The 17,804-nt window shown below is 39.6% G+C and overlaps 1 protein-coding gene and 2 pseudogenes across 3 annotated transcripts in view; all 3 read left to right on the forward strand.

Moving 5' to 3' along the window:
• The window catches only part of LOC111327677 (uncharacterized), a 49,298-nt pseudogene extending 40,663 nt beyond the window's left edge, over positions 1–8,635 (forward strand). Inside the window, exons 4-10 of the transcript XR_015988682.1 lie at positions 4,776–4,822; positions 5,109–5,162; positions 5,416–5,469; positions 5,878–5,931; positions 6,116–6,142; positions 6,682–6,940; positions 7,415–8,635. The product of XR_015988682.1 is annotated as an uncharacterized LOC111327677 (transcript). The remainder of the gene's footprint in view (positions 1–4,775; positions 4,823–5,108; positions 5,163–5,415; positions 5,470–5,877; positions 5,932–6,115; positions 6,143–6,681; positions 6,941–7,414) is intronic.
• On the forward strand, positions 1,621–4,145 carry LOC148743258 (uncharacterized; annotated as a pseudogene). The gene is made up of 6 exons (XR_015988687.1): positions 1,621–1,780; positions 2,014–2,086; positions 2,236–2,262; positions 2,504–2,625; positions 2,681–2,873; positions 3,312–4,145. The product of XR_015988687.1 is annotated as an uncharacterized LOC148743258 (transcript).
• Positions 8,636–9,068: 433 nt separating the features above from the next.
• Positions 9,069–16,735, forward strand: LOC111319246 (uncharacterized). Its single transcript, XM_088750527.1, is given in 9 exon segments — positions 9,069–9,169; positions 9,792–9,989; positions 10,389–10,471; positions 10,950–11,146; positions 13,803–13,829; positions 14,202–14,252; positions 15,229–15,457; positions 15,538–15,577; positions 15,579–16,735. Coding segments are annotated over 9 exon segments (1,503 nt in total). The 3' UTR covers positions 16,156–16,735.
• Positions 16,736–17,804: the final 1,069 nt, after the last annotated feature.

Here is a 17,804-nt window from a genome sequence, read left to right on the forward strand (position 1 = left end):
TGTCATTCACTGTTTTATAAAGAACACTAAACGATTGTTTGGCTTCGGTTCGAAACTATAACAGTTTCAAGAGAGAGATTTACAAACCATACGAAATTGTCTGTTTTAGGCATGAGGGTCACGCGATCGTTTTAAACCAAACAGTTAAGTCGTGCCGAGCTCTGTATGCAAAACTTTCGAAAGACTTGCTGTAGATCGCTACGCATTATTTTTTGTCTATTGTTTCTTGTGCGGTAGTGTTAATTGTAGTAAAGTTTTGCGTACGCTTTCTTTGTGTCATTACGTTACGTAGCATATATTTAAACGTATTGTTCATCGTAGTTTGTGCAGTTTTTTCCAAAGCAGTTTTGTCAGTAGTAGTTTGTATATTCGTTCTTTTCGCTTCGTGCAGCTTGTTCGGGCAAGAGTACCATATAACCCCATACATTAATTATGCATTCAGACTAGTACACTTTGTTTTTAAAGTTTTTTCGTGAAAGACAAAGAAGTGGAATGCATAATTAATGTATGGGGTTCTATGGTACTCTTTCCACTTGTTCGCCAATAGGCAGGATTCACAACATCGCAACAAATGTAAGTTTTTTGCGATCTCAAGCGAGCGAGAGACGTATGGGGAATGACGTTGGGTTTACAGCTATCCTGGTCTTAATCTTTGAGGACAAATTCGCAAACTACAAAAGGGACTCACAACAGTACATACACACACATACATGACCAAACCCGAAGAGCAAACAAAGAAAAAACGACATATATGGCTTCGCCTTCTATCGGAGGCAGAAGCCACAAAATCGTCTAAAAAATTCTCAAAATGCGTTAATTGCACGAATCCAAACCTACAAAAGAGACTCTCAAATGCACACATGCATGCGAAAAAACAAATGAACAAACAAAGGCACGCACCGTACACGCTCGCAAACGGATAAAACAAAACTTTTCAGAATTTGCTAAATATATTCGTCGCTGACAAGTACATAGGGAAAAAATCACGCATCTCCCTTTCGACCATTTTTAGTGGGCAAAAGCTGTCAAGATTAGTCTACTTTAAAAATTAAACAGTTGCCCTTTGAGGGCAATTCTAACTTGATTAGTTATCCACTTCTGAGCGTTCGAAAAGAATCAGTAATCTAATTTGGTGGTTTAAATTGATGTAATGAAACGAAATATCAGAGAAGCGGAAGCTCATATATCGATTCAGATAGCTTTTATGCCCAGAAATTTGAAATAACAGCATAGTTAACTTACGTGACATTACTAGAAATGATTTGGATATATCAACAAAGTTGAAATGGTAAATATGCCGCCGTAGCGATTATAAAAGCTGACGTTCAGTTCGAGTGTTAGCCCTTCGCTCCGACGAAGGGCTAACGCTCGAAACGTCAGCTTTTATAATCGCTACGGTGGCCAATTTACCATTTCAACTTTGTTGATATATCCAAATTATTTCGTTAATCCCATCGACGCAGCCCCAAACAGTTTCTTTCGAAACTATCAGCCTTTACTCATTACTAGATATGGTACGTGAGGTAAAATGACCTTTCGATGTCCGTGGTACCCTTCAACATGAGATTCTAGAACAGAACTGAAACATAACATCACGTAGTCTAGTTCCCATTGGATATAAAAACTCTTCGTTAAAACGATGATAGATGTGATCAGGCAGTGGACACAACGAAAGTTTCGTGCGGGAATGAATATCTAGGAAACTAAAATGTACGGATTACTATTTGTGCTCATCTCTCTTTTTGCCTTCAGCTTGTGTTCAACCTCAAAGAACAAATCGGTAAGTTTGATTAAGTTGTGCAATACATTAGGACGGAAGATTAATTGTTTTATTTTGCTTTCTTTATGGATTAATGACAGATTCCGCAAGTCTTCTTTTGTTACACCAGACAAAGTTTGTTTTGAGTGGAACGTGTAGACCGGAATTTAAAGTTATTTTCGGTAACAGTTTAAAGTTAGATCTATCAAGAATTCTAAACAGTACATGCTAATTTTTCATGTTGATTACCTCAGGGTTCTGAGAACGGTGCACAACAAAACCACTGCGGAAAGTCTGATGCAAGGGAATGCTGCTGTGGTCGCGATGGTAAGAAGAGATGACGGACTAAAGCGATACTGAAAAGAAAGTCATGCCCAGTTTTTAATTTGTTCGCATTTTTTATTTACGAATTTCTTCGGTTCCGTGTCACCGCCGGGCTTTGGATTGATAAGATTTTTCTTTGTTTCACCTTTCAGGTAAAGACGGTCGGGATGGCAGAGATGGTAAAAAAAATGTTTGATCTGACAATATTTGTGTGTGTGTGTCTTCTAATTTCATACATATTACGATTAAGTAGCTAGTTATGCGCTAATCAATTCGAAGCGTCAAAGCCCCCTCCCCCCCCCCCCATGTTATGCCGCAGCAAAATTCGTCCGTGCTCTGGACCTGCTTCTACTCTACCGACAACCAAGGATATTCTAGACATCAGCATCACACTATCTTTTTTTTTTCTCTTTTATCAAGGTATACAAGGTATTCAAGGTATCCAAGGTATTCAAGGCCCGCAAGGCGTCCAAGGTAGAAATGGCCGCGACGGTAGAGACGGGAGAAACGGAGAAAAGTTTTGTGAAAAACCTCAACCCAATGTTGTGTACATAAATTTAACTTTATGAAACTGTTCTATCACATTTTTGCTTTTAGGGTGAAAAAGGTGAGTCTTGTGTCTTAACCACTGAATTGTGCACAACAAGTATCGCTGGCACTGTTCGCTACAATGCTTCCCGAAAGGCTTTGGAATGGTGTGATGGTAAAGCTTGGCTACCATTGGTGATTGGCTGGAAGGGTTCTGCTGCAAAAGAACCTGGACGTCACTGTCTAGATATTTTGAAGTCAGGTGAGTTTGAAATAAAGCTTCCTTGATAAGAAGAGAATTGCGAACTTTTCTCTTCATCATGAGACAGGTTTTCTTTGATTTAGGTTTTAATTTGATTTATGCTTCCTGTTTGCTTGAGCAAAGTCAACTAGAGGGGGTTGGGGGGGTGGGGGGGGGGAAAGGAGAGGTAAACCCGCGTCGTAGCCCTAGCCTCAAGATGGATCCAACTTAAACCAAAATTCTTGGGAGGGATACGGGCGGGAAAACCTTTGCAGTCTGGCAGCTGAAGAAAAAGAAGCCCGCCACGAGGCCTGTTGATGCATTTATACTCCCCCCAAAAAAGTCCCGTATGTAATATGCTCTTCAGTATTAAAACAATCACCAGCCAGGCAAGCCGCATAAAATCATTTATTCCAGAGAGAAATCAATTTCCTTTTTGATCACTTTTTATTCTTTAAGGCCACAGTCGTGGAAACGGACTTTACTGGATTGATCCAAACGGAGGCTCGTTAGATGACTCATTCCAGGCTTTTTGCGACATGGAGACCGATGGTGGAGGTTGGACACTAGTTGTAACGAAAGTGTCTCCAAGCTTCCTCTTCATCAAAACAACATTCTCAGCATCAGCAGCAAGAACCACAGACGCAGATGCGGCGAGTCACATCCATCCTAACATGGGAGACTGGGAAGAAGTTATGTTCCGGTTCAGTGACGTCAATACTATCCGGGTTATTTACAACAGGAAGGCAGGCGCTCCAAATAAGGACAAAACTGAGTTCGACAAGTACTTGATGGGAAAATCTGGTGGGCAGCAAGGAAACGTCATTGGGTTCTCCAAGTACAGCCCTGCAGATCACAACAAGAAAACCCCAGCTGTGGGTTCTGCCAGAATGCGTTTAGATTTTCAATCAGGCAGGATTTCAGAATATTTTGTGGACAGCGACAAATGGCTTGACATGTGGAATAGTATTGACGGCTCAAACAACTACGTCACTACCGACGACAGCCGCGCTCACGGTACCAAGTGTATCGCAGGCTACTGTTATCTGAACAAACCAATCTGGGTGATGGTACGATAGAAACAAACTGTCGTTGAAAACTAAGTAAAGCTGCGGTCGAGTTTCTGTAGGGTGGTGGGAGTTAAAAAAAGGTCACTATGTGCTGCAACAACTATTTAACCAGCTTTCGTTGTTTTAGTAATAAGAGCTAATTGAAAGCTTGACTCTATTATTGATCGTTAGAAAGGATTGTCATTATCTCGCTCGGTATAACAGCTGCAATAAAAACAAATCATTTTAAGGATGCGGATGTACGGAATTTTTCTTTGAACTGTGTTCACGATTAACTTGGGTCTTGCTTCTTACATAAAGCACCATCTAGTTTTAGGATTCTTGGCACGCACCTTCAACTCTCCTCGAGTCGTTGCTTTTAAGGTCGTCATTTGCATCTTCGAGTTACCTGCTTCTAGCACGCTTTTAGCTATATTTTTTTACCTTCGATGGATTTTTTTAAATTACTCCAGTTTGAAGAGGATAATCTGCACACCAAAATTATGCAATAAAAAAATTATGGGTCACCGTGCGCGCGCTTAATCGCCTGATTACGAAATTTTCATGCCCAGAAGAGAATGCGCAGTGCAATACTGAGGAATCACCTAAGTTGCCTTTATTTGTTTTAAAATGTCTTTTCGACTCCGAAAGCAGTTTGGTGGCTTGCATTCTAATGGAACAACAAGACAATATTACACAATTTTGTTGTTGATAGAAATAAACCTCCAGTAAAAACAAACAAAAAAAAAAATAAGAAGAAATCCACAGGCAAACCGTAAGCAACCTATCTATAGGATTTAATAGAATTTCATAGCTATGCTCAACTTGAAAAAGAAACTGTAACGTTTTAATTGATTTCTTTTAATCAAATAAGGTAAAGATGGCCGTGATGGACGCGACGGGAGAAATGCCGGAGTAAAGGTCGGTGTGGAAACTGCGATATATGTTTGTTCGGTAGCCGCCATTCTTCCAATTGATGCCTCGATCTCTCTTTCTTATTTTTGTTTGTTAGCCTGCGGGTCATTCTGCATCTTTCTTTCTGATTTCAGAAGAGATACTTAGGAGGCTGAACGCTTGAAAAACGTTTTTAAAGAACCTCCCTTGTCCAGAAGACTTCATTGTGCTGGGATGGAGGTTGTTTGTAATTTGTACTACGCCGTTTAATGAGAATTAAAGCTACTGTGTCTTTATCACGTTAACATTTTAGGGAGAAAAAGGCGAGCAAGGAGCGCCAGGAGATGTCAGGATGAGAGCAATCAAGGTCACTAGATCTTTTTTTATTCTGAAAAGACAAATTTTGCTTATCATCTAAAAGCATGAATGTAAAAAGCAACTGAGGAAAACCATTCTGATTGTTTTTATCCTTGAAAGACATGACATTTTGCGCAGAAAGTTCGTATTGGGAGTAAAAAGAACGCGATTTTTCAAATGACGATGAAGCCAATTGCTTTTGATGGTCTTTGGCCAACGTAGTTTAATAAATAAGCTATTTTGGCTTTCTCGTGTTATTTCAGGGAGAAAAAGGTGTGCAAGGACTGCCGGGAGATGACGGAATGAAAGGAATCAAGGTCACTGATCGATGAGTTATCTTTTGTTATTCCAAATAGACAGATTTTTTATATTCGAAAAGAAAGAATGTAGAAAGTCACACAGGAGAACTATTCTTATTGTTTTTATCCTTTAAGAGACATGATATTCACTAAAAGTTCGTAGTAGGAGTAAAAAGAACGCATTCTTTCAAATGACGATGAATCAACTGCTTTTGGTGCTAAAACAGCTTGAGAGAATTATTTCAAAACATGAAATTATTCTGATCGTCTTTATCCTTGAAAGACAGACATTCCGCGCAGATAGTTCGTAATGGGAGTTCTAAGAAAGCTATTATTCAAATGACGATCAAATAAAATGCTTTTGGGGCTCCTTGGCTAACGTCGTTTAATGAAAAATGCATTGTGTCTTTTATCACGTCGTTTTAGGGAGAACAAGGTGCGCAAGGACTGCCGGGAGATGACGGAATGAAAGGATTCAAGGTTACTGAATCTTTTGTTATGACGAATAGACAAATTTTGCTTCTCACCTAAAAGCGCCAAGGCTTTCAGGTGTCGCGCGTGTTGTTGGAAAAAGCTTGTTTTCCTTCGCTCTGAGTATTTCCTGGGAATATCTAAAGTTTGATATTTATCATTGAAAATCGTGTTCATTGTCTATTTATTTTAGGGAGATAAAGGAGGACAAGGATTTAAGGTTGGTGTGACGCCATTATTATAATAGCCCATTTCCGAATTGCCTTTAGCCTCTTTTTCAAAGCGAGTCCTGGTGCTCATCCTTTCGTTTGGTAATAAGTTTTCATTCACATGCAAATTAGACTCATTTTCAAACGTATGGTTGAGCACCAGGCCTCGTTTTGAAAAAGAGGCCAAACGTAATTCGGAAATGGCCTATTTGATGCGTGATGCCCTAAATGATTGGTGATCATGCGAGATCTCGAAATGCATTATAACTTTATAGTACTTTTTACTGACTTATTTCACAATAAGAAGCTAATTAAGGATTTACCCTGTCCCCTCAGGCCACCAAAAATGGCTTTTTTTTAAAAAAAAAAACAAGACTTCCTAAACATAAGTTTAGTCACGTTTCATTGGGGTCATTGCAAAGGGAGAGAATTAGAGGACACATCGAACACATTTTGTTTATTTCCATACTTTCTTATGAAAAACTTTTAACTCAAACGACTCACATAGAGAGTTGATCAAATTTTCATCGCTCGGAATTATATTTTTCAGGGCCAAAAAGGTGAACCTGGCTCATCTTTTGTCAGAAAACATCCAGGGGGTATTTTTAAATTCGATGACGTCTCAGTGAACTGCACTCCGAGTTCAGCTGGAACAGTTGGTTATAATGTATCCCAGAATGCATTGCAATTCTGTGACGGTCGATCGTGGTTGTTACTGCTTACTGCTCCTGCTGCTGACCCCAAGAAAGTCAAGCAAGGCCACGAGCCCCAAAAGCCAGGCCGTCACTGTCTGGATATTTTAAAAGCAGGTTAAATCTTTTGATAACATTTGTGCACTGATATCATTCGAAGCTACCTGACATTATCCTTAGTGAAGAGAACAACCCTCGTGAAACTTGGTCGTGGGAAAACAGTGTAGATGCGAGCGGGAAAATATCTCTAAACTACCCGAATAGTAGCATTAACACAATGGATTTCATTTGGGGTGCTGAGGGTCTGCTTAAATCAAAACTAATTGCAGTCGGAAAATTTATACCATAATTCAGTCAGGGGTCTATAAGTCATGGTTGTGTCGTTAGCCAATCTGTATCAAATTGATCTTAATCTTCTCATTTCATTGTATTCTTTTTTCCCTTCCGTGCCTCTTTAATTTTTTCACTAGCATGTAAAATTATACTAGATAACGCTTTATTGTTGAGAAACCGTGAAAAATCCTCAACTCCTTGAATTTTGACGTGGGTCATCTAAAATGTTTGTTTGTTTATTTTTCCTTTCCCCTGTAGGTGACAGCCGTGGTAGCCGACTTTACTGGATTGATCCGAACGGAGGCTCAACAGATGACTCGTTTCAGGCTTTTTGCGACATGGAGAGCGAAGGTGGAGGTTGGACCTTAGTCGCTACAAAGGTGTCCCCAAGCTTCCTTTTCATCAAAACAACATTCTCAGCATCAGCAGCAAAAACCACAGGTACTGATGCAGCAAGTCACATCCACCCAGACATGAGGGACTGGGAGGAAGTCATGTTCCGGTTCAGTGATGTCAATACCATCCGGGTTATTTACAGCAGGAATGCGGGCACTCCAAATAAGGGCAAAACAGATTTCAACAAGTTTTTAATGGGGCACATTTCTGGACACAGAAGACAGTGCTCGGTTTTTACAAGTATAGCCCAGCAGACAACGACAAGAGAAATCCCTCAGCGGGTTTTTATTCAGTAACTAGACTCTCCTATTTTTCAGACCATGGTATTTCCGAAAGTCACAACCGTGGCACAGACAAGGGGCTTGACATGTGGAATGTAATAGATATCTATCAAGACTATTACATCCTCGTCGATGACAGCCGAGCTCGTGGAACTAAGTGTATCGCTGGATACTGTTATCTGAACAAACCAATCTGGGTGATGGTGCGATAGAAACAAACTGTAGTTGATTAAGAAAAGGCGCTGTGAAGTTTCCATAGGGAGATGGAATTAGATAGAAATACCATATAGGGGAATCCTTGTTTACAATATTTGCCTCATTAGCATAAGCAATTCAGTTTCTGATGGAGCTAAAAATAAATCAGTTCTGACTATCGAAAGGTCAAAGTACGATTAATTCGGCCAATGAATACGAGCCTGATGCATTGAATACTTTTTGTGCAACACGGGTTTAAAAACTCAAAATTTTACATAGAATGTATGAGCTCATTAGCGCTTTTGCCACTCAGAAATTTTGCAGTTTTTGATGGACTATTTCTCCTTGAATATTACACCCAAAGAGCTAAAAATTTTACCATGTACTCAGGTTTTCTAGCTCTTTAGCTGCCTGAAGTCAATTTGTATCTAACATGCTTCCTTCTTTACGCAAAGCCGTATGCAAATGAGCAAAAATGTAAATAGTGACGTCAGCATGAATCCGCCTACTGCGACAGCCAAACCTTGTTGTATTAGTAGTGTCGTTCATTATAAATGATTGTCAAAATCTCGATGTAACTGCTTTAAATAAATGTTTTTCAAAGGTGGAGATGTATTAAATTTGTTCTGAACTGAGTTTGCTTTTTACCAATATTATCCTTCTCGCGCGCAGAACTTTCTATTTTTCAGGATTCTTGATATATTTTACTTTGTCGGTAGGTTGCAGAAACGCACAGCTCTTTCAGAATTTCAACTTTATGTTGTTTCCCTTGATTGTACGTTCGTTTGTTTGTTTTTCTACATGATCAGACATTACCTAATTGCCTCTTTAAAGTGGCTAAACCGAGAGCCTCGATAACTGATCATTGAATGAAAGGAACTTAGATGATGTAGTCGCACTGCAACGTCGAAAATCCCAATATCTCACTTTTCAAATAGCTTTTTAGCAGAATGTCCTCAGAAGGTTACAAGTCGAGGAAATACTGGTAACCCTCGTACCATCCCCCCGCCGTCGTTGTGCGCGGGCTTTTGAAAAACAAAATGGCGGCTGTGTCGAATGTTTCTTTGCCGGAAATCAAGAGAGATCTTCTTTACGCAGTTAAAAAATGTTCAGAGAGAGGCTTCCTTCACAGTGCTAAGTGGTAAGAGTCAGCTAATTAAAGAGCTTGTATCCCTTACTAAATGGAGGAATATGAAACTTTTTTCGCTGCAGATAGGGCGAAAACCTTCGATGTTTCTGCAATTATTGATTAGGCCAGGGGCAGAGTTATTTTATTCGCTCCACTCTAATCGTAGATTTGTCTCGGTAGTTCTGCTCTGTTGCCTTGTTGTTTCAACACCGATAGACCTGTTGATTACTTTGAAGGTTTCTCAACCTTATCATTGTAACTAGGCACGTTTGTTGTTTAGAGTGCTTAAGACTTTCTTTCTTCTTTCCTTATTTCTTAGGTAATATAAAGAACTTGAAATGGATTGAGCCATGCCAGTTTACTTAAAAAAAAAAAAGAGCATTTCATTTCTATCTGAAACTCGTCCCCCCCCACCACCTCCACTCTCTCTAAGTCTTCTGTACATCTCTATCCCTGTATCATATATCTTCCAACCTTAGCATCGAGGGCTGCAGATAAAATTTGGAAGGTGTTGCCCCATAGCAGTAAGTTACAAAATCTAATTAAAAAAAGGGTGCGTGTTAAAAAAAATAAAATTGTTAAATAGCTGTAAATCAATCAGCAATGTTGTATACATTTTCTCTTCTGTGCTCAGGGCAGCTGAGTTTGTATTATCCATTCCATCCTTTACAACACCTGAACATCTTCCAGTAACTGATTATCGAGATCCAGAATTTTTGAAAGATTTTGATAAATATATCTTGGGGAAAGCATATTTTGATCTAAAAGAGTTTAAGAGAGCGGCTTTCTTCTTGGAGGAATGTAAAAGTCAGAAAGCATACTTCTTACTTGTGTATTCACATTATTTAGTAAGAATCCATTTCTTTGTTCTAGGCTACATGTATATCCTTGTAAAGCTCTCTAATTTTGGATGGGTTTTTTATATCTTCCCAGAACACCCCCTCTTACCTATCTAAGGTGCTGAGCAGTGAATTAAACATCTTGAGGGAATTTTTCACATTTTCAACACAAATGGCCAAAAAGAATTTCTCTATGCCATAATAGATACATTTTTGGACATAACAGGGATGAAAATAAGGAAAAATATCATCAAAGGATGACACTTGCTTTAAACCTTAAGTAGCGTTATCCGCCCTCCATACAACTGGGCCCAGTATGTTGGTATAATCATGACGGTTCTTACGAAAAGGCTTATTGACAATTTGAATGACTTTTTTCAATAATATTTCAGGGGTTCTACAGCACACGTTGGTCAGTTCTCGTGTCACGTCATTCCAAGGGCCTGTACCCTTTTGCTGATGATCATAGGCTCAAGTAAGACAGTTTATTCGCAACTTTCAGGGTTTTTATGTCGAACTTTTAAAAGCTGCTCTATGTGTGACTGGCAAAACTAAAGGATAAGCGTACTTTCACGAGTGAAGTAAGAAACAAAACTCAGGTAATCACAAGAGCCAATCAGAACAACCGAAAGTAACATGTGAAGCTAATCAGAAATCAAGGCTTAGACCTGCGCCGTGAGCGCGGGAAAGTGAAAGCGACCACGGCGCCATCGGTTTCAGTTTTGCATCTGATTGGTTCATAAGGATGATTCAAGTTTTTTGACCAATCATGACGGAGACATAAGGCAAAATCACAAATTACCTACAAACCAACTAGGCGCCCGGTACCATAAAGTTATTTCTGAGTTACCATGGTTTCACTAGCCTCAATTTACTTGGTGCTGGGCGAAATTTAATCGAATAAATTTCCATTGCCTAATTATCATATAAAACTCGTTATTTTCTTTGAACAGGTGTATTGATGATGCTGAAATATTTTTTGTATCAGGTTTCAGTGTTTCAAAGCAGCCTGAATGACCACAGTTCTTCAGGAAGGCTTCAATTTTCCTCAGAACTACAGCAATTTACGTTCAGCCCTCTACATTCGCGGCAAAGAAGTGCAGTGGACACTTGGCGCCATACTCTATCGAACCAGAATTCTCCCTCTGAGGTAAGGCAATAAATGTCCGCTCAGTGTGATAGTCCGTTAGTTTTCGGCCATTTAGTAATCTTCCTATTGATACAGTTTTGCCTTTAGAAGGAGGTCGTTTTGCGATATTTTGGCAAAGCGCCCAGCTGATTTGGGGAAAGGCTTCTTTCTTCCTTTTATAGTATACTTTCATAAAGGCAACACTTTTCCAGAGGTTTTTAAATCGCATCCAAGGTAGTTTCGAGGGCCAATGAGAGCAACTAGGAATATTCGAAGTGACACATGAGAACTCATAGTGAACACGCGTGACTCAGTACAAGCGCGGGGAAAGGCGTGTTACCAAGTCGCGATTGTTTATTAGTTTTTCATTTGATTGGTTAGAATGTGGCGCGAGTTCTCTTGATCAATCATCGGTCGCGGTAGGGCGAAACCATAGCAGTCTCAAATTGCTCTCGACTCTCATTTGGAAATTGCTTTCGCACGCATTGGTTTGATTAAAGCACCGTTTTGTTTTTGATTTACAGAGAAGTTCAGTTACACGCGCAGTACTCGAGCCCGTACCACACTTTCTGGAGTTACGCCAGCGACGTTCAGTTTCGTTTCATTCTCCTCGTGTGTAGCATAACAGTCTTAGCCGCTATCTTGCTCTACTGCCGGCGTCTACGGCGCATGAGCAAGAATTCTAGTATCTGGCATTTCGACTCATCGCCTGTACTTTACAAAGTTGATGTGATACCCAGCATAGAAAAGATTCCAATGATATAACAGAAAGTTGACCGGAGTAGAATGCCATACTAACATATTTAAAAATATGGAAATTTTAGTTCATTGTACAGAGGAATTAGATATAGTTATTTAATCTAAAAAAGAAGATAAAGTTCTTTGTTTTTTGTTTTCGTTGTAACTGGTTATTCGACAAAAAGATGTATTAACATAGGTACAGCTTTCTCTCTTACAGGCCCAGCAACATGCGTACGTTCTTTCTCCCCTCCCTTCCCTCCCACAGAAAAGATATTCTTACATACCTAAGTATATATTCCCGCAGAAAAATCTCGTATCGCCTCTTTGAACTGTTGCCTTTTGAGTCAGGTCGGACTCCTGAAATTTAATTGTTCTGAAATGCATGGGGTTAACGGTTTGTTTCAGAACGGTTTCTTTTCATTTTACTTTTAAGCCCAACTGAATGTCGCTCTGACTCTGTCTAAGTCACTAAATGTCACGATATGTTTACATTCATCAGAACATGAAACATTTCAATAACAGGATGGTTTTCGCGAATTTACAATTTGTAATTATTTTTCGCTTATCGTATGTATCTCGCACTCGTCAACGTAAGTTTATTCTTTTCGTTTTTTAACGTATCATCCATTTATCATAATTTTCGCTTGAGGTTATATCTACTCCGCTCTGTCATGTTTCATGCCCCATCTATGTATTTTATTTTTCGTCCTGTGGAAATCCCAAAAGTTCCGTCCACCCTGTTTTTCCCTCAGCATTTGTCAGTCAGTTTGGTCTCTTCGTAGCTTTGTAATTATTTTTTTTCGTCTCAATTGTTAATTCACTGTTTTGCGAAGGTCGTCTTTCTGCTCAGGAGGAATTCACTTCCTAACTCTTCACATTGTATGAGTTGGGAAGACCATCTGTAGACGGAGTCACCGTGTTTTATTGAAGCGGGCCCATGCCTCTTCAAGGGTAACCTGGCATGATAACGCCATTATGTCAAGCAAAGAAATCAGTGTTAACTACGGTTTGAGCGAGCACACTTAATGAAAACGATAACGAAAAATAAGTACTGAATAAATTCTTTATCCTCCGGCACAGATATTGTTACTAAAAATATGCTAAGGCAGAATCATTACCATAAACTTCATTTGAAAGCAGCGTGCAAAAAAACGCATCTGGGCATGGATTTGTTTCTGCTGAAGCCGCTTTTCATCGATGAGTTTGTCTTGGGATTTGTGCTGCACTCATTTAAAAAAAAATAAGGCAGGTTCAAATGTCACTGAAAAAATGGACAACGTCTCTGTATGAGATGAAGAAACTTCCGTGACATGAAATTATCATTACCCTAACAAATAGTCTAGACTTCTATCTTGGCGTTTTTTCCGGTTTGTTTAAGGCGGAAACGAACAATTTTGTATTTAAAACGTCCATATCTTCTGAAAAGTTTTTAAACCTGGTTAAACGTTGAAGGAATAACGAAAAGGGAGTCCAAATGTTCCGGTTACTTTTCCCAGTGAGTTTCGTTTAATTTTTGTCTTGGGTTTTCAGGCAACCTCGCAAAGTAAATCAAGCAAACAGGTAAACCTGCTTTGATTGATTCACGATCAAAACTTGGGTGACATCTCGCATTTTTGTCGTTGACTGAAATTTTAATAGTTTTATTCAAGACTGCCCCAACTAGCAGTCCGTTTTCACCCCTATTTTCAAATTATGCCTCGCTCCTGGTGGGTGAAATCGGAGGTTTTACTTACGATATTTCTTTTTGAAGAATTCTGCAAATGATACACAACAAAACCAGTGCGGAAAGGCTGTTTCAAAGGAATGATGTAACTGTCGCGATGGTAATTAAGAATATTGTTTGTAAGGTTTCACCTTTAACTCGAGCTTTATTCATTCATCTATCTTTCTACTTTTTTATTTATAACAAGCCTTATCCTCTCCTCTTTTTTCTCAGGTAGAGACGGTCGAGATGGGAGAAATGGTATATGTTGAAAACAAAACTTTCAGAATAGTCTGGAAACTGACTGATGCCGGATTTTAGATAGTTAGCCAAGTTTAGTTGTTCTCTCAGCTAGTTCTATCATGCAGATTTAATTCAGGCCTTAACTTGGGCCCCCATCAAGCTATAGATGAAACCATTATAATTATCAGAAGAGCTTGTTTTCATTATCGTTTCCGAACGTTTCAGAGTGAATAACTGGCAAAATCGCATCAAAAGGTCTGCGTGTCGATGTAGATCGGGTCTAAGAAAGAATTAAAAATGTCCAGATGGTGAACTGATTCCAGACGATACGATTAAAATTACGATTTTTACTTACCTCGTCTGGCATAAAGATGTTTCTTATAATCTTTGATTCAAGGAAGAGATGGCCGGGATGGACATGACGGAAAAATGGGAGAAAAGGTTTGTAAAGCAAACAGCAAATATAACGTAAGTAAAACCGCCACAAATTGACTCTGAAAATAAAAATAAAAATCGATCTCTTCTCCTGCAGCTTTAGATTAAAGAAAATTGTTGGCAAATAATAATTTACAGTTATTCGTTGAAGTGGAGGTAAATATTTACTATTCTCACCGACACTGAGAAAAATAATTGTTTTAGTTAAAAAAAAGTTCAGTTGATTTCTCTCGAGGTAACAAAAATTCGGTCAGAAATTAAACTCTCCTCGACGCGTGATTTTGTCTCTTCGACTACTCAGTGGTGAATAGTACTTGGTATTGACTTTCGAACTAACCAATCAGCGCGTGATAAAGCACTGTTCACTTGTGTGGTACATATTAATGAATAACTTAAAGAATGATATGTCAGTGAAATAACCTCAATTTATCCCAGCTATCAGAAATATTGTCTTTGTAATTCGTAACCTGCCGTGAGCAGGCTGTCATCACACGTGCGTTTCTTTCGCCCGCGGGAAAGAATGAAGGCCAGCAAGGGTTCTGCAAAGGGATCTGGTACTGACAATGAGGGAACTCATCAATAGGCCACTTCCGAATTACCATTATTATTTTTCAAATAAAGGAGGTCAAAGACGAAGTGGGCATTGAAGAGAAAGACGGAATTAAAGCCCAAAGATTGATTAAGCTTAGGCCTTTATTGTGACAAAGAGTGTTGTCTTGAATTACATAAGGTAGTACTCCATTAGTTCTAAACTTTGGGAGACAAAGAACATTCCAAAACAGTAAATGTTCGGTAACGGGTGAAATTTAGTGCTCCTTCTGGCTCTTGAATCAAATTTGAACCACGCGAGAGGCCGAGATCATTAAAAATACTACGAAAACGTTTTGCTATTTCTACTTTTTATTAGTTTAATGTTTGGTCGACAAGCTCGCGCTAGGTTGTTTCCATATAAATCTTACCCTTTTAAAATTTCCTTATTCAGGGTCAAAAAGGCAAACCGGGTTCGGAAGGTAAATCACCTCAAGGTGTTATCAAATTTGGGGACACTGCTGTGAAGTGTACCAAGCGCACTGCTGGTACTGTTCGCTACAAAGTCCCCCAAAATGCCTTACTGCTATGCGATGGACGCAATTGGTTGCCCCTAATGACCGGAGGGAAAGGGCACTTGGCCAGTAGACCAGGCCGTCACTGTATGGATATTTTACGATCCGGTGAGATTATGTTTCGTGGAGCTTTGAAAGCTGATTGAGCTCAAAAGACGATCTCGAATGATCACAACGAACTGTTTTAGGTGACAGTCGTGGTAGCGGACTTTACTGAATCGACCCAAACAGGTGACTCCTTCCAAGCTTTTTTGCGACATGGAGAGACAGAGAGTGGAGGTTGGACACTAGTTGCCACAAAGTTGCCTCCAGGCTTCATTTTTATCAAAACAGCGTTCTCAACATCGGCAGCCAAAACTAAGAACGCAGATGCAGCGAGTTACATCCACCCTGGCATGGGGGACTGGGAAGAGGTTATGTTCCGGTTCAGTGATATCAATACCATCCGGGTTATTTACAACAGGAAGGCGGGCGCTCCAAATAAGGACAAAACAGAGTTCGACAAGTTCTTGATGGGGAAAACCTACAATGCCAACAAGAACATCCACGGGTTTTACAAGTACAGCCCGGCTGATAACAGTAAGAGAAATCCGACTGTGGGTTTTCACATAATCGCGCAATTAGGCATCTATTCAAAGTTCGGGCCTTCTGAAATCCATCGTGAAACAGACAAGTGGATTGACATGTGGGATAATGCTGATAGCTCAAACAACTACATCACTTCCGATGACAGCCGCGCTCGTGTTACCAAGTGTATCGCAGGCTACAGTTATCTGAACAATCCGATCTGGGTGATGGTGCGATAGAGGCAAGCTGTAGCTGATAACTAAGAAAAGGCGCTACCAAGTTTCTGTAATGTGTTGGGACAAAGGAGAAATGCAGCAAAGCTTTGCTGTTTGAGTAACGAAGAGATGAAAAAGGCTGGAAACTGGTGTTGGTCAATGTATTTTCATGAGGATTTTCATGATATTTAAAAGGGGAGAAAATAAATGCCATGAAAACAAGTAGAGGTTGGAATTTTGTTTAGTTATCGCATGTCAGAGATCTGGTGACGATATTAAGGCGCTAGAAAGAGGCTAATATTTTGGGGGCCACGGTTTTAGCTAAAACCGTGGCCCACAAAATATTTTTCTCACCTTGCCTTACACGTGTTAAATTTTTCACAAATTTTTCACAACTTCGCCTGTTCCTGTTCGTAAGTCCGGCCAAGCCTTTACAGTCATCGGCCTCTTTAACTGTGGCTTATAAATACAGGCGTTTAGTCACAGTTGTAAAACTCCCTGAAAAGTCTACGACAGTTAGACGAAACGCGTAGGAAAATACAACAAGTTTTACAACTACTGTTGGCAGAAGTGCTGCTCACTAGTCTATAATTAAAAAATTGAAAGAGGCTAAGTGCGAAGTAGTTGCTTTCGTCAGTATAAGAGTTAGAAAGCCGTGGTAGTGAAAACTAAGTTAACTGGGGGAAGATTTATCAAAACTGAATGTGGGAGAGTGAATTTGTATGGGCAATCCTTCTCTCGATACCCTCTAATGCCAATGAGTTTTCAAAATACCAATATCTAAAATAATTTCTTTTTTGCTTTCTATACTCTCAAAAGGTAAAAATGAAAACTTACTAGAATTACCCTGATCGGTAACTCGGTTCTCTGTTAAATTATTCAGGCTTAATCTCGCTCTTATGTTTGAACTTGACTTCTGGTTGAAAGCAGAATGAACCATTGACGACCGGGACTATTTTGGGAATCGGACAAGAAAGAGAGATGGGATCTGGAAATGTTCTATTTGTTCAGTATGTATTTAGTGAGACAAAAAAGTAAGAGAAGTCAGAGGGAAATTTTGGAAATCTGTTTTGACCATGACGAAAAATCCATAACCTGCTTCCTTAAAAAGTTTATTCAGTTTTATGTCACCTTCTTTTCACCCTTTAATCTAATCTCGTTCCCAGATCTTAACCTACAACTGCTTGGTTATGGGACATCTGGGTACGAGACGTCCACTGATCCTCTCTGTTTCTTCCTTTCCTTCCTAATGCTCGCCAGAAAACCACCTCTTAGATCTATATTTCATTTTGCGCGGAAGGTAGGGTCGAAAGCTTAGCTGCTTGACTACTGAATAAGCATAAAATATCCCTATATTACTGAAGGACTCGACTGACATATTATTATCACTTCGCCGAGCATTGTGACGCACACATTTTGCGGGTTAAAATGGAGATTTTTGCGAGTTAAAAGGATTATAACTCGTGCGCATGCTCGCGTCATCGTTTAGGCTTCTTCAGTGTCGTCATTTTTCAGGTTATATTTTCTTAACGCCCTTCAAAGTGATAATGATGACAACGACGCTTATTTTTTAGGTGTAGTTGTGTTGTGAGCACTTTCCAGAGTCATTTTAACACTCGCCTTTCCGTTCGGGCTAAAATGAGTCAAGCTCTAAGTCGGGTCCAAAACATTTA

This window comes from Stylophora pistillata, chromosome 1 (assembly GCF_964205215.1).
Source record: "Stylophora pistillata chromosome 1, jaStyPist1.2, whole genome shotgun sequence".
NCBI lineage: Eukaryota > Metazoa > Cnidaria > Anthozoa > Scleractinia > Pocilloporidae > Stylophora > Stylophora pistillata.